The sequence below is a fragment of the Melanerpes formicivorus genome, unplaced genomic scaffold (assembly GCF_026170545.1).
Source record: "Melanerpes formicivorus ecotype bairdi unplaced genomic scaffold, bMelFor1.0.p_v2 SCAF_80, whole genome shotgun sequence".
In the NCBI taxonomy this organism is placed as follows: Eukaryota; Metazoa; Chordata; class Aves; order Piciformes; family Picidae; genus Melanerpes; species Melanerpes formicivorus.
In genome coordinates, this window is record NW_027142432.1 from 2,258,415 (window position 1) to 2,274,128 (window position 15,714).

General features: G+C 51.5%; 2 protein-coding genes across 2 annotated transcripts in view; both read left to right on the top strand.

Annotated features, from left to right (window-relative positions):
• The first annotated feature begins 475 nt into the window (after positions 1-475).
• The window catches only part of LOC137454440 (zinc finger protein 850-like), a 107,579-nt gene continuing 92,340 nt past the window's right edge, over positions 476-15,714 (top strand). Inside the window, 3 exon segments of the mRNA XM_068164478.1 lie at positions 476-653; positions 771-1,645; positions 5,810-5,813. Of these exon segments, the coding sequence (XP_068020579.1) occupies positions 476-653; positions 771-1,645; positions 5,810-5,813 (1,057 nt within the window).
• LOC137454333 (olfactory receptor 14A16-like) lies at positions 6,600-15,322 on the top strand. Its single transcript, XM_068164383.1, has 2 exons — positions 6,600-6,620; positions 14,381-15,322. The coding sequence occupies exons 1-2, from the start codon at positions 6,600-6,602 to the stop codon at positions 15,320-15,322; spliced, it is 963 nt and encodes a 320-aa protein (XP_068020484.1).

A 15,714-nucleotide genomic window follows, 5' to 3' on the forward strand; every position in this document is an offset into this window, starting at 1 on the left:
TGGGAGTTGATAAATGCTCCTGGCTGCTGGGGGTCAGTTGTATGGCAGGAGGTGATGTTTAGGGGTTGGGATCTGGAGGGTGGTGAGAGAAGGTTGGAGGTGGTTTGGTGTTCCATGTTCATTGCTGCTGCCTCCATTGTCTGAGCCAAGGGAGATCAAAGGACAGGGCCTAGGCCAGGAACCACCCTGCCAATGTCACCAGGCTCAAGGAGAGTAGGACAAGACCACTTGTAAGCCCCAGGGTACCTCAGGGCACTGATCACAGGAACCTGGGGTCTCAGCAGAGGTATTGGAGGTCTGTGCCCATACTGTGGCAAAACCTGAAGGTTTGAAGTCCCCTCTGCATTCTCTTCTCCAGCTGGGTGTTGGGAGTCAGGGAGTGTCATGACCCAGGCAGGATCTGAGGGTTTGAGGTCCTGGGCTCAGGTGCTTCCATCTTCCCTATTGCAGAGCTGTGACCCCTCCCTCCCACAGTATGGCCTCACAGAAGGACCCAGACAAGAGCTGGGAGGAGAAGCAGCACCCAGAGATCAAGTTGGAGAAGCCAATATGCAGTACAAAGGTAGAGGAGGATGGGGAGGAAAAAGAGGACAAGATGGAGGACAATGCTGAGAATGACAGCTATGAAGAGGAGGATAATGATGGTGATGAAGGTGAGCAGGATGAGGGGGAGGAATGTATGGAGGAGGATGAAACCAGAGCAGGTCCCTCAGTGTCACCCAAAGAGCTGAATGAGTGTGGGCAGAGCTTCCCAGGTGGCTCAGAGCTAGTGAAGCACCACTGCCCACAGCCTGCCTCCCGGCCCTTCGTTTGTGGTGACTGTGGCAAGAGGTTCCGCTGGAACTCTCAGCTCATCAAGCACCGCCGCACCCACACTGGAGAGAAACCGTTCACTTGTGCTGACTGCGCTCAGAGCTTCACCCAGCGCTCTCAGCTCACCCGGCACTGCCTCACCCACACTGGAGAGAAGCCCTTCTCTTGTGACAGCTGTGGCAAGCGGTTCAGGCAGATCTCTCATCTTATGCAACACCACCTCACCCACACTAGGGAGAAGGCCTTCAGATGCAGGGACTGCGGCAAGAGCTTCAAAAGCAGCTCCAGTCTCACCATCCATCGCCGCATCCACACTGGAGAACATCTGTTCCCCTGTGCTGAGTGCGGCAAGAGCTTCACCACGAGCGCTGCATTCATCCAGCACCAACTCATCCACAGCGGTGAGAAGCCTTACAGCTGTGCCGACTGCGGCAAGAGCTTCAGTAAGAAGGGAGACCTCACAGAGCACCGTGGTGTGCACACTGGAGAGAAGTCTTTCAGCTGTGCTCAGTGTGGCCAGGCCTTCAGACATAAGAGCACTCTCATTCGCCACCACCGCACTCACACCGGTGAGAAGCCTTACAGCTGTGATGACTGTGGCAAGAGCTTCAGACAGAGGCAACATCTCAGGCACCACCGCAGCACCCACACTAGTGAGAAAGCGTTCAGCTGTGCTTACTGTGGGAAGAGCTTCAGCCGCAGGGACAATCTCTTTCATCACCGCCGCACCCACACCGGTGAGAAGCCGTTCACTTGTGTTGATTGCGGTAAGAGCTTCACCCGGATGGGGCACTTCAAGAAGCACCGCTACATCCACACCAGAGAGCAGCCTGCACTGGAGGGGAGGCATAACTCCTGCTAGAATCTGTGGGGTAGTCATGATCCTTCTGTGCGGGCCTTTCCAGCACCAAAATCATCCCTTTTTACTTTGCAGTTCTCAGGGACTGGGGACACCAGCAGGAACAAACACCTCCTGCCCATCTGAACACCAATTATTGCTAATGAGAACAATTACAGTGCTGAGTCGGCACAGCTGGAGCTCCCAGTGGAGCTCAGCAGGGCTTTGCCAGGGTCTGTCTGGTTCTTCCCTAGGGTCTGTCTGGTTCTTCCCCAGTGCTTTGTGTCTCCCTGGGGTTGGAAATCCTCTGTCCATTGACCAATTGTCTCAATAAACCCCAAAAGTTACCCAAATCCTGTCTGTTTGCTTTTATTTCAGATATCTCTGCCTCAATGACTGAATTTTGGGGCCATTTGCTCCCAAGGGATGGGGTGGAGCTGTGTGCCCAGTTGAGGGAGGGGAAAATGAGGTTCTCAGAGGAGTCTTGAGGGGCATCTCAGAGGCATTCTGCAGGGGCTTTCAGGTGATCTTAGGTGTTTGGGATTTGGATGGTCCTGGGACTGACTCTTGGGATCTTTGGAGGGTGTAGGGGGAAGCTCCTGGAGATCTTTGGAAGGACTCAGAAAGCTTCTGTTGGCTTTCCACTCTGGGGCTGGAACAGGTTGAAGAGCTGAGAAGAGGTTAATCTGCCTCTTCCCCCCAAAACAGAAGTGAGGGAAAAATAACACACAGAGGAACCAAAAAACCCTCTGGGTTGAGATAATGACTTGAGATAAGATCAAAAGAGTTGAATCCAAAGGAGATCCCATAGTGCACACTGACCTGAGGCTGTTTGCAGAAAGAAGCACAGCAGTAAGCAGCAGCAGCGAGCAGCAGCCAGGAGTTAAACCCCTACAGCCTTCCCGCTCAGCAAAGAGTCAGCACCTGAGAGCCAGAACCCAACAGCAGCAACCAGAACAGGAAGCCTCTCATGTTGCCATCTGAACTTCAAGCCCTGTAGTACTTTGCTCCAGCCAGCACTGTCCCTGTGAAGGTGGCATGAGGCAGGATGGAGTAATGGCAGCAAATTTCCAGCTTAACCTTTGATATTCCCAAGCCCTCATTCAGTGCCACCTGCACCATGCCCAGCAGCAATCAGCAGCACACCTCAGGCACTGTCCATTCTCACTCCACAGGAGGTCGCTTTGCAGTACACAGAGGGCTGCTCACTGCAGGTGCTCTGCAGCTCCACTCTGTTCCAGCACAGTCTGGATCAGTCCATGCCCAGGCCAAATGCTGCAAATGCTGGGGCTGTGTTTCCACCTCTGGGGCAATCGAGTCCAGTGACTCCTTCCATGCCTCCAAGTGAAAGCAAACTGTGGCTTGCATCCCAGTACTCAGCTTCCAACACATCCAGGTGTGGGGATCCTCCTGTCACACCAGAAACACAGATGGGTTCCACCCCTCGTGGTCTGATGGCGTCAGAGCACTCTGGGCACCTGTATCTACTAAAGCTTTATTCTCTCATGGCTTCAACTTGCCAGGCCATTGGTTCTGTGTGGTCCAACAAACCAATTGGTCTCTCCCTTGCATCTGGTTGGAGGCAGAGCCCCTCTAATTCTGACTAGGGTCACTTGCATCTTGTGAAGATGCTTTGGGAGTTCCTTCAGCAGGACCAGAATCAGTTTCAGCTTCCCTGCTCTTCTTAGGCCATTTCCCACTGGAAACTGAGGCAGCATCTCTGGGGGGACAATTCCCTTGTAAGTCACAGACTCCTGCAGCCCGGACTAGATTGGGTTTTCCTTTCCACTTCCTCACGTCCTCCCCATGGTCACACAAGTAAAGCAGAGGGTGTGCTGTGCTGTGTGCCTCCCAGATTCTCTCCCTTGGACAGGGGAGCAGCTGCTCCTCATGGCTGAAACACAGGACAATACAGGTGGGGAATAAAAGCTTCTTCTGGAGCTGATGGAACTCCTGGGACAGTTCCTTCACAGCTGAAACACAGACCTGGACAAAGGACCTGAGATTTCCTTTGCCTTGCTGAGGCCTGCTGCTTGTTTCATCCACTGTTTGTCCTTGGCCATCTTCCAAAGCCAGAGATAAGAACCAAGCCAGCAGCCATGACTCTTTCCCTTGTTCCCATGGGGATCCTGATCCCTCCTGGTCCTTTGCAGGATCAGCTGCTTTCCTTATAGGCTTCTTTATCCCTACAGGAGTGTTGCAGATGTGCCCTGGGGAATGAGCAGCAAGGATATCAATGAATAGATATATTGGTAGTCTATTGATATACAAACTGTGCAGCAGGGGATTTAGTTTCTGTTCACAGGCAGCAGTATTGGGTTGGTGGAACCACCTCTGCAGAACGTTTGTGCCTGGGCACTTCAGAGGAACCAAATGAGTTCTAGAATTTAGAGTTGAAACTGATTGGAGAAGCAGTGGGGGAGGGGTTGGTCGGTGACCGAAAAACCCTCAACCCAGGACAGTTTCAGCACTACCTGAACCCAAATTCTATAAAGCAAAGGTTTGGCTTCCTCACGAGCTGAGAACCTCATGAAATCTTTCCTTGGTGATGTGTTTAGAGTCCTGACAGTGCGGAACAGCTGTGCCCTCATGAGGAACTAGAGAACGGCGCCGACCGCGTGGCTGTGCCGCGGGGTTGCTGCTTCTCCCAGAGCACAAAGGTCCTGGAGCCTCCCAGGGGAAGCTTCAGAGGCTTTTGCTGCTGGCTCCACGAAGCGCAGCACCTGGCAAAGGTTCCCCGCTCTGGGGGCTGTAGCACTTCAGGACCGGTGGTGCACAGGGGCTGCCATGGTTTCCTCCCGTGGCGATGGCTCATGCGGCAGTTGACCCCACGCTCCACGGCACTGCCCCCAGCCGGGCAACAGTGGCAATGTGCAGCGAGGCCTTCTGGAGCTGCTTCAAGTCCCGGGCGAGGCGGACCGTAGCGGCACAGAGACGCACGCAGGCATAGGCACGGACAGCAGCGTGGGGGGCACTTGTTTACCAAACAACTCCTATTTACCATTTGCCCCAAAGAATGCTGCTCCAGTCAGCACCCACTGCTAACACAATAATTAACCAATCAACTGAGACTTTGCCAAATGAGCATAAGCACACGCCGTAAACAGGGCAAACAAACATGTAGCCTGGGCCTTGTTTGCCACAGGGGTGGAAACATGCCCAGGCAGATTGTTGTCCTGGACTCAGTGGTGCCAAGGTGCCCCCGCCCAACTCCAGAAGGGAGGGGGGACAAAGGGGGTTTGAGTCACACACACAGAAGCATGTTCTGGTAATATTTGGGGCACAATCCTGGTCATAAGCACCACTCGCTATGAGGGGCTTCTGATCCTGGCATGAACTGGTTCTCTGACACAGCTGCCATGCCTGTGGCACTGTCTGTAGGTTCAGAGACCTTCTCTTGCCCCTGAGCCCTCTGCACAGAGATGAGAAGGGCTCGAGAGGCATGGGCCAGGCCCAAGCACATTGCAGTGATTTCTGTCTCTCAGGAACTCCCAGGCTGACAACAGACTTTTCCCAAACCTTTCCCTAGCTGGGGAGGATTTAGCACTTACTCAGAGCTGAAATTCCAAAGCACCAGTGGTGACCACCAGCCTAAGAATTTGCCCCTTCCCTCTCCCACCCCCTGCCACTCCTCAGTATCGAGTATCTGGGCAGATCTCACAGTGGTTTCCTTGGGAGTGTCGTGTATTGCTCTGGATGAAACCAGAGCAAGCTGCCCAGCAGTGGACAGCACATCTCTGAGCCATCACCCTAAGCTAACACTTAGCACCATCAACAGTATAAACAGGGCTGCCACTCATCAGATCCCCCAAAGCAAATCCATCAACAATGTGAACACACCACAGGAAAGAAAACTTCTGTCAAACTGTGTTGACAAGGCTCAAGCCTTAATTGAATCCTCTTCTTATCTCTTTTTGTTAGCACAATCCTTTTGTCTCCTGCCAAAATCTGTCCTCATTAAGGCAGCTGCTTTCCTGCCCCCCGTTGGGCTCCAGAAAAGGAATATAATGGGTTCAGCTGAACCAGGAGCTTAACCTCTCTGCCTCCCCCAACACAGAATGCAGGGAAAAAGAACAACACACAAAACCTCTATGTGTTAATACAGGTACAAATGAGAGAAGAGTTTCCTGAGCAAATCAGAGCATCAGAATACAAAAGTACAGTGACCTCAGCCTGTGTGCAGAAAAGGCACAGTGGAAAGCAGCAGCAAGCAAGGCAAAAGCCCAAAGCAGGGAGCTGCTTCCCTACCCTTCCCTGTCCCACTGCCATCCCAGCAGAGCAGCCAACACCCAAAAAATCCCAGAATCCAGAAGCAGCAAGTGGAACAGGGAGCCTCCCATGTTGCAACCTGAACTTCAAACCCCATCATCCTTTGCTCCAGCCAGCACTTTCATTTCTGAGGCTGGCATGGCTGCAGCATGGTCTGGATAACAACAGCAGAGTCAACTCAACCCATGACAATCAGGAGCCCTCCAAGCAAAATGGAAAGAGCCTCTCAGCTTCTGTGAACAACTTACACTGCTTTGAAGGCAGCTGGACTTGCCACATGGATGCATTAGCTGAGAGCCCAGAAGAGTCCAAGGGGGCAGTGGAAGGTGACTTCAGAAGGATCCTTGAAGATGAGGCTCAAACAGACTTCATGATTTGTAGCTGGAACCTTGGTATTTCCTACTGGGATCTCCTTTGGATTCAGAGCCCTGTGACAACTCACAGGGTTAGGGTTTGGGAGTGACCTCTGGAGATCCCTGAGTCCCCCTGCCAGAACAGGACCATTGAATCCAGTGCAGGTCTCACAGGAACACATCCAGACAGGACTGGCAAGTCTCCAGAGAAGGATACTCCACAACCTCTCTGGGCAGCCTGTTCCAGGGCTCTGTCACCCTTACAGTAAAGTTCTTCCTTCTGTTGAAGCGGAACTTCCTGTGCTGCAGTTTCCATCCATTGCCCCATGTCCTATCCCAGGGCACAAGTGAGCAGAGGCTGTCCCTGCCTCTTGCTTCCTGACACCCAGGCCTCAGATATTGATAGACATTGATCAGATTCCCCCTCAGTCTTCTCCTTTCCAGGCTAAACCGACCCAGGGCTCTCAACCTCTTCTCATCAGGCAGTGCTCCAGTCCCTTCAGCATCCTCACAGCCTTTGTAGCAGATCCCTGTGCCTCTTGAACTGGGGAGCCCAGAACCGGATGCAATATTCCAGGTGGGGCCTCCCCAGGGCAGAGTAGAGGGGGAGGAGAACCTCCCTGAATCTGCTGGCCACACTCTTCCAAATGCACCCCAGCATCCCATTGGCCTTCTTGGCCACAAGGGCACATTGCTGTCCCATGCAGAACTTGCTGCCCACCAGAACTCCCAGGCCCTCCATGGGGCTGCTCTCTAACTCTTTGTTCCCTTGAGTGCTGTAGGGTTCACATTGCTCTGGACATTGCATGGGGCAGATCAGCTCCAGTGAATCTGAGGCTCCCCAGAAATTGCCAGTGGGTTCCTCTTAATCACATGGATCCTGTCCCAGCAGGCACTAGTGCAGGAGAAGGAACACCAGGCTGAAGAGAAGGAGAAAGGGAACTGAAACTCTCATCACCTCAATCTAGAAAGAAAGCCCTTGGTAGCAAATGTCCATTCTGGATTGACACAGAACACAACACAGAGAGCTGATGAGAGCAGCTGCTGGGGGTGCAGCAACTGCCCTGAGAACCCTAAGGAAGGGCTGGAGGGGGGAGGGCATTCACTGGAATTCCAACACCTGATAATACCTCTTGGGCATACTGAGAATCACAGAATTGTCAGGGTTGGAAGGGACCTCAAGGATCATCCAGCTCCAACCCCCCTGCCATGGTCAGGGACACCTCACACCAGAGCAGGTTGCTCAGAGTCACATCCACCCTGGCCTTAAAATCCTCCAGGGATGAGACTTCCACCACCTCCCTGGGCAACCTGTGCCAGTGTCTCTCCACCCTCATGGGGAAGAATTTCTTCCTAACATCCAATCTCAGTCTCCCCACTTCTAGTTTTGCTCCATTCCCCCCAGTCCTATCCCTACCCAACACCCTAAGAAGTCTCTCCCCAGCTTTCTTGTAACCTCCTTCAGATATTGGAAGGTCACAAGAAGGACTCCTTGGAGCCTTCTCTTCTCCAGGCTGAACAGCCCCAACTCTCTCAGTCTGTCCTCATAGCAGAGCAGCTCCAGCCCCCTGCTCATCCTCATGGTCCTTCTCTGGATACCTTCCAGCACCCCCAGATCCTTCTTGTAATAGATGCTCCAGAACTGGACACAGAGCTCCAGGTGGGGTCTCACCAGGATGGAGCAGAGTGGGAGAATCACCTCCCTGGCCCTGCTGGCCACATCTCCCTTGCTGCAGCCCAGGATACAATTTGCTCTCTGGGCTGCAAGTGCACACTGGTGGCTCCTGTTGAGCTTGTGGATGAACACTTCCCTTAAGGATAATCCAGAATTAGAAGCACAGGATGGGGATGGAAGAGGCTCCTGATCCAAAGAAGAGACATTCCAAATGTGTCCAGAGTTGCAACCTAACTGATTAGCAAACATTGACTGCCTGAAGTCAAGGCACCTCTGTGGGAAAAACACTCAGGGTGTGCATCCATCCAGGCTGTCAACATCCCATAATAAGGAACAAACACACAGGGTGGACAGCACCAGGAGGAAAGGGAAAGTATTGGAGATGTGGCAGTAAAGGCAGGAAAAGATTACCCCTCAGCTGGTCAGGAATCTGTGCCCCTGGGGCAGTGCTCCCAAATACAACTGTGGCTGATCAGTGAGAGACTCCAAGTTGGGTCCAAGGAGATGTGAAATGGCACAAATGAAACAATGCTGCAAAGGAAAGGGCCTCTGCTTGGCACAGCTTTGCCTGATGCTTTCTGCCTTGCTCAGGAGAAAGTGAAGCACAAAAGGCCATGGTGAAGATCTCTGCTCTCCCAGTCCTCTGGAACAGGACTGCTGCTGCAGGATCAGCTTCACAGGGAGGAGGGAAACAGGTTGCAGAAAGAGCTGCTCAGGAGGGAATGGCTCCAGGCATGGTCTTTGCCTCAGAAGGAGGAGTGGGCACAGCACTGAACACAAGCTGTTGTGTTTCCATGGATCAGAGAGGAAGGACATCCATAGACATGGGTGAGAGATGGGAACAAAGCAGGATTGTGCAGGAAGGAGGAGCCGGCACAAGTTCTGCACTATGAGGGTAGTGAAACAGTGGAACAGGTTGCCCAGAGAGGTATTTGTGGTGCCATCCCTGGAGATATTGAAGGTGAGGCTTGGCAGGGCTCTGGGCAACCTGATCTAGTTGAAGATGTCACTGGGAAAGTTAGACAAGATAACCTTTGGAGGTCCCTTCCAGCCCAGCCCATTCTATGATCAGTGAGATATGTGAAGCAAGCAGATTCTGCATGAAGTGTGTGATGAATATACTGGTGATTTATGTTAAAATGATAAGACTTAGAGTGCACTGGGATTAAGGGTCAGGATCTTGGGAGGCCTGTTTTGAGAGTAAAGGGAAAGAAACATATCTTGCAGACTTGCAAGGATACTGTCTGGTTAGTTGGAGACATCACAGCTGAGAAGGAGCTGTCTTAAAGATAAGCATAGTATCATAGTATCATTCAGGGTTGGAAGGGACCACAAGGATCATCTAGTTCCAACCCCCCTGCCATGGGCAAGGACACCCCACACTAGATCAGCCTGGCCAGAGCCTCATCCAGCCTGGGCTTAAACACCTCCAGGGACGGGGCCTCGACCACCTCCCTGGACAACCCATTCCAGGGCTTCACCACTCTCATGGTGAAGAACCTCCTCCTCACATCTAGCCTGAATCTCCCCACCTCCAGCTTCATTCCATTCCCCCTAGTCCTGTCACTACCTGAGATCCTGAGAAGTCCCTCCCCAGCCTTCCTGTAGGCCCCCTTCAGATACTGGAAGGCGACAATTAGGTCACCTTGGAGCCTTCTCTTCTCCAGACTGAACAGCCCCAACTCCCTCAGTCTGTCCTCATAGGAGAGGTGCTCCAGCCCTCTGATCATCCTCCTGGCCCTTCTCTGGACACGTTTCAGCAGGAATTTGTTTTCTTCAGATAAGAAGCCTGGACAACTGAGCATGGGTGAAAGTGGATGCTTTGACCCTTGAAGGGATTTGACCACCTATTCTAAGACTCATTATCATATGCCTGCCTTCTATTTAGCATAAGTTTGTTTATGTAGATGATGTAACTATGTAAGATGAAGAAAGCTATTGTAAGGCTGCTGTGGAGATGGAGTTTTGTCCCCTCTCCAGCCCAGCATGCTGCTTTGCTTGCCTTTTATTGCCTTTTATTACCTTTTTATGATCTTTTAGTGCCAATAAAACTGTTACCAAAAACTTTTACCTGGAGTCATCTCTAACACTCTGACCAGCTGTGCTCTGTCTGTGCTGGCAGGTGCTGACCTTCAACTAACCAGATGAGAAACTAATTCTTGCATATGCTTTGAGCTAACAGAATTTCCTCCTTAATAATTACCTTTTGTCTCTCTAACCCTTTCTGGGACAAAAGGGAGGAATGGGTAGAAGGGGGGATAGCTGGGGAGACCCTCCTCCAGTTGGAGGTTTTCTCTGTTATGTTCTTTGCTGTATATTTCTGTATATATTGTAAATCCTGTATATTGCATATAGATTCACTGCATCTCATCCTGATTGTAAATAAAGCTTATATTCAGTTTTGCTTCTCCAACTGAGTTAGCCGTGGTTTCTCTGTGGGGGGGAGAACTGAACTTTCTCTCACCACCACAGGGAATGTTGGGGAAGACACCACACAGCAGGCTATGGAAAGCTGTCTATGCCCTGAATTATTTAACCATCTCTCTGAGTGGTATGAACCCTGCCATAGTAACTCATTTCTTGTCATTGCAGTCTGTGAGCAATCCTTTGGCAATATAAGGCCCCAGTGTAGGTCTGCAATTTACAGACCCTTGACTGGGAAGGCCCCTGGGATCTTGTGACCTGGGGCCATGGCTAGGCTTGTGTTTCCACAGGTGCCAGGGTCCAGCAGGTCTCTGCATGTTGTGTTTGGCCTACTGAAGAGCATGATCAATGGAAACAATGCCCTCAGCCCACATCAACTAGCTCCACGGGATAGCAAAACATGTGGGCAGCACTGCTGCATGCATTAAATCAAACCTGGAATTTAAATGCCTGTCAAGATTAAATTGTAGCACAACAGTAAGGTATTTTGAGAACCAGGACATGTGGGATGATAATTTGCTCTTGGCCCCATTAGAGCCTCAAGAATTAGATATTTCAGGGACTTTCCAAGCAGACAGCTGTGTGTACCTGCAGCATAGATGTGGAGCTGATCTAGTACTATGATCTTTAATCACACTCCCTTTGCCTTAAAGCCATGCAGGCTTAGCCTAACAGCTGAATGAGATGATCATGGAGGTATGAAGAACAAAGCTGAACACATAGCAGTCAGGGTAATCTTGCTTCAAATTGCTACAGCAAAGCACCAGCTCAGCTAAGGGAACTGGCATCTTGGGTTGCAAAACAAGACAAGGAAACATCAAAAGTGTTGCTTGAATTAGCCACTGATGAGGACAGTGTCAGCCATGCCAGGCTGCAAAATCGAGCTGCTGTTGGTTCTTTGTTATCAGCTCACGGTCAGGGCTGGGCAGAATTTGATGGTCTGTGTTGTACACACTGAAGTGATCATTCTAAACATAGACATAAGAGTATTACAAACTGGGTTGTGAATATTGCTGATTGGATTAATCCTGGTGTTGGCAGTGCCCTGTTCATTCTCATGCCTGCAAAGGGCCCTGCAGAAGAGAATGAGCCCTGGGCAAAAAGGAGGAATTGTAGATAAAGCAGGTGGCCATGGGCAGCTTTAACCTTGAACTAAGCAGAGCTCTGCCCTTGAATCAGGAATGTAAACAACTCCAGGAAAGAAGATCTGTGAACAACAAAGGAAGAAACAGAGAGAACTCCCCAGGCTACCAAAAGGGGGAGAGAGGTGCCTGGACACCAAGCCTAAACCAACCACTTAAGGACAAAGGGCACATGGACACAGAAAGAAAAATATATAAGCCATGATGTGTATGAATCAAGTGGCCTCTGCTGAGGGCTGGTACTTGAGCACATCTTGGTGTCATCCTTTTTCTCAGCCACCAACACTGCACAGCCTTAGCTATCGAGTTTTTCCAGTTCTCTGAGTCCCTTCTTCCTGTTGTTTGTTTGGAGAACCTTGAGTTTTCCCTTCCATCAGCTAGCCAGGAGAAGTTCTTATCACCTTTCACTGCCTGTTTTGGAATCTCTTTGTTTTGTCACAAGACATTGGTTTGGTCACCATCTGTTCCCAGACTTCTACAAAACCTTCACAAAGTGCAGCTCAGAAAGTTCAGAGTGGAGATGAGACCAAAGAAATGTCCTTCAAAGGGCAGAGCTGCTATGCATGAGGCCATCCAGAGATATAAGGAAATGGCAGGGAGAGCTGAGACAGCTCAGGGAAGGGATGGAAATGGCAGGGGGAGAGCTGAGTGGGGAAACAAGATTGGTGTCAGCAGCCTGAAGGGGAAGAGCTGCAGGCATGGGTCTGTGTAGGAGAGGCTGCAGTGGGGATGGCCAAGGGCTCTGGCAAGGATAAGAGGCCCAACAGGACCAAGGCCTTTGTCCCCTTGGCTCTGCCAGTTGCCTCTGCCACCAAGGCCTGTGAGGAGAAACTTTGCTTTGAGGCTTTGAGGCTCTTCTGTTCCAAGGGCAGTGGTCAGAGCTTGGCCTTTCTGCTTCCTAGACCAAAGGCAAGTTTTTCTCCCCTGTACTTTGCCTTTGTCTCCCTGCAATCCTGGCCTCTAACAAGCTGCTCTAACGAGTCCCTGGGGAGCCTTTGTCAGTAACAAGCCTCAGTGAGGCCAATCAGTGCTTCAAGGTACTTTGGAGTTTTCTTCTGACTTGGACTTCTTGAGAGGCTTCTTGGCAGTACCTTGGCAGAGTCTCCTGGCAGTACCTCAGGATGATGTAATCAGCCCCAAATACTCCATGGGGCTCATTAAATACTGCTGAACCTCTAATTATTGCCAAGGTTTCTGCAGCTAATTATCATAGTATCATAAGATCTGCCTTGCCAGGGGCTGGGGCTCAGGGCTTGGCCCTTTGGATCAATGAAACCCCTCCAGGTTTCCTCAGCAGCAGAGCCACCTTTAGCTACTTGTCCTGACCTGTCAGCACTGCCTCAGTTCTCTGCTCTCACCACAGCCTGGAGGTGCTTCAGTGCCTCCAGTGATGCTTCCCTTGCATCCACTCTCTCCTTCTGCTCTAAGCAGACCCTGGGGACCCTTTCCCAGTATGCTTCACTGGGACCCATTAACAGTGGAAGAAACTTCAGAGTTTGACTCTGACTTTGACTTCTGGAGAGGTTTCATCAGCTTCTCAGACTCTGAGGTTCAAGGACTCAGCACCAAAGCCACCGGAGGGCTCCTATAAATGCCTTGGGCTGGTCCTGAGCTGCTGAGCCATGCCAGGCTCCTGGGTGGGAGGTTGCTGCTGGCAAGAAGCCTGCGCTGAAGGAGACAGCTCTGTCCAGGAGCAGCTCCTCTGCACAGCACAGCAGGGCTGAGGACACTGCCAGAGGATCTCAGGGAGATGGGGAAGGCAGAAACAGCTTCGAGGTGGCCAGAACTGGGAGGATGCTGAGAGCTCACTGGAGGAGAACTCACCGCAGTCACAGACATGGTGAGGCTGTGGGTGCAGGACACTGCAGCTGTAGCTCCTGGAGGCATCTCCATCTCAGCAGCGGACGCTCAGCTGAAGGCTCCTGGAGAGTGCACACAGAAGGATGACCAAAGCCCTTCAGTTCCATCCTGTGAGCAGCAGTGAGCAGAGCTGGGGAAGGAGAAGGCTTCACCCCCAGCCCTTCTGCCTTTCTCTCTTTCCTTCACTGTCTCTGCAGCACTGCAGGCCTGCTCCCTGTTTCTCCACCTCTCCATGGCTGTGGTGGTTTTAGGCAATGCCTTTAAAATTTAGTTACAGATTTTGAGCAGAAAAGTAGAAACAAAATAAATAGATCACTCTTGGGTGTAAAAAGGAAAAGAAAAGATTATTCTAAGCAAATTCATTGGATAAATATCTGGAATCAGAGGAGCTGTACCATAACAATTCTCTCTCTTCTCTTCTGATCTCAGCTGTTTTGCTTCGCTCGGGAGAGATCACCTGCTTTGGCTGCCCTTGGCTAAGTCTAACCCACTGCTTTTTTTCTCTCTCCACTCCTCCTTTCTTTCTTGGAACAGGGGATTAGGGGCAATGGAACAGCTTCCCTGGTCTATGACCAGGAGGGTTTCATGTCGTGTTAATTTGAAATACCTGTCTAATATTGTCACTCCTGTATGTTCTGTACCTGTTCATTGCATTCCATTGTAGAGTGTAGCACTTGCTTGTCCATACAGCTTCATTTGCTTCTAACTGAGCTGCTCTAGAAAAGCTACTGATGGAGGGGAAAATTCAACCCACCACAATGGGACTCTTGTTCCAGGGGATTGGGCTGTTGGTCACTTTCTGTTCTGACACCAGAGGAATCTTCATGGCAATGCTTGATCCCTGCTGCATTTGAAGTTGTCATGAACTCTGCCATGGGTTGGTAGTGATGGGACTGAGCTGATCCATTGCTCAGGCAGCTCAAGGACAGGGGTTACAATGAGGCTGAGAGAAGTGTGCCCTAACTTGTCACTGCCTTTCCCTCCTTGGACAGGTCTCCATGGCCAGAGGCAGCAGATGGCCAACAGCAGCTCCATCACCCACTTCCTCCTCCTGCCATTCCCAGGCACAAGGCAGCTGCAGCTCCTGCACTTCTGCCTCTTCCTGGCCATCTACCTGGCTGCCCTGCTGGGCAATGGCCTCATCATCACCACCATAGCCTGGGACCACCACCTCCACACCCCCATGTACTTCTTCCTCCTCAACCTTGCCCTCCTTGACCTGGGTGCCATCTCCACCACTGTCCCCAAATCCATGTCCAATTCCCTGAGGGACACCAGGGACATCTCCTATGCAGGATGTGTTGCTCAGGTCTTTCTCTTTGCATTTTTCATGCAAGCAGAGTTTTCTCTCCTCACCACCATGTCCTACGATCGCTATGTTGCCATCTGCAGACCCCTGCACTATGAGACCCTCCTGGGCAGCAGAGTTTGTCTCCACATGGCCGCAACTGCCTGGGCCTGTGGGGTTCTCTATGCTATGCTGCACACAGCCAATACATTTTCCCTGCCCTTCTGCCAAGGAAATGCTGTGGACCAGTTCTTTTGTGAAATCCCCCAGATCCTCAAGCTCTCCTGTTCCACATCTTACTTCAGGGAGGTTTGGCTTATTGTGGTTGGTGCCTGTTTAGTCTTTGTCTGTTTTGTGTTGATTGTGGTGTCCTATGTGCAGATCTTCAGGGCAGTGCTGAGGATCCCCTCTCAGCAGGGACGCCACAAAGCCTTTGCCACCTGCCTCCCTCACCTGGCTGTGGTCTCCCTCTTTCTCAGCACTGGCATCTTTGCCAACCTGAAGCCCTCCTCCATCTCCTCCCCATCCCTGGACCTGGTGGTGTCAGCTCTGTACTCAGTGGTGCCTCCAGCAGTGAACCCTCTCATCTACAGCCTGAGGAACCAGGACCTTAAGGCTGCACTGAGCCAACTGATCACTGGATACTTTCAGAAGCAATAAACTCTTTGTCTTCTCCTGCAGAGCAGTTCTGACGTCACTCAGTGCAGGCCCAGCCTGGCTGCTCCAGTTCTGGCTGCTGCTGGTGCTGTTCCCCTTGTGAGAATGTTGTACTTTCTTCAGACCATTTCTGATTCAGTGTTGTCCTGTCTGGTGTGACCCAGAGGCTGCAGACATGAGGAGCTGTGCTCTCTGTGTTCAGCACAATAAAAGACTTTGCAGCGAGTTGTTTCTCTGAGCTTCTTCCTCCAAGGCACCTTCCTCTAAGGCCTCTCCTGCTGAGCCTCTGTGATGGGGCAAGGCCAGAGTGCTCTGGCAGCTTGGGCATTTTGCTGCTGTGTGGTAGCGCTGGGACTGCAGTCAGGCCCAGGCCAGGGTTGCTTGTGGGACAGAGC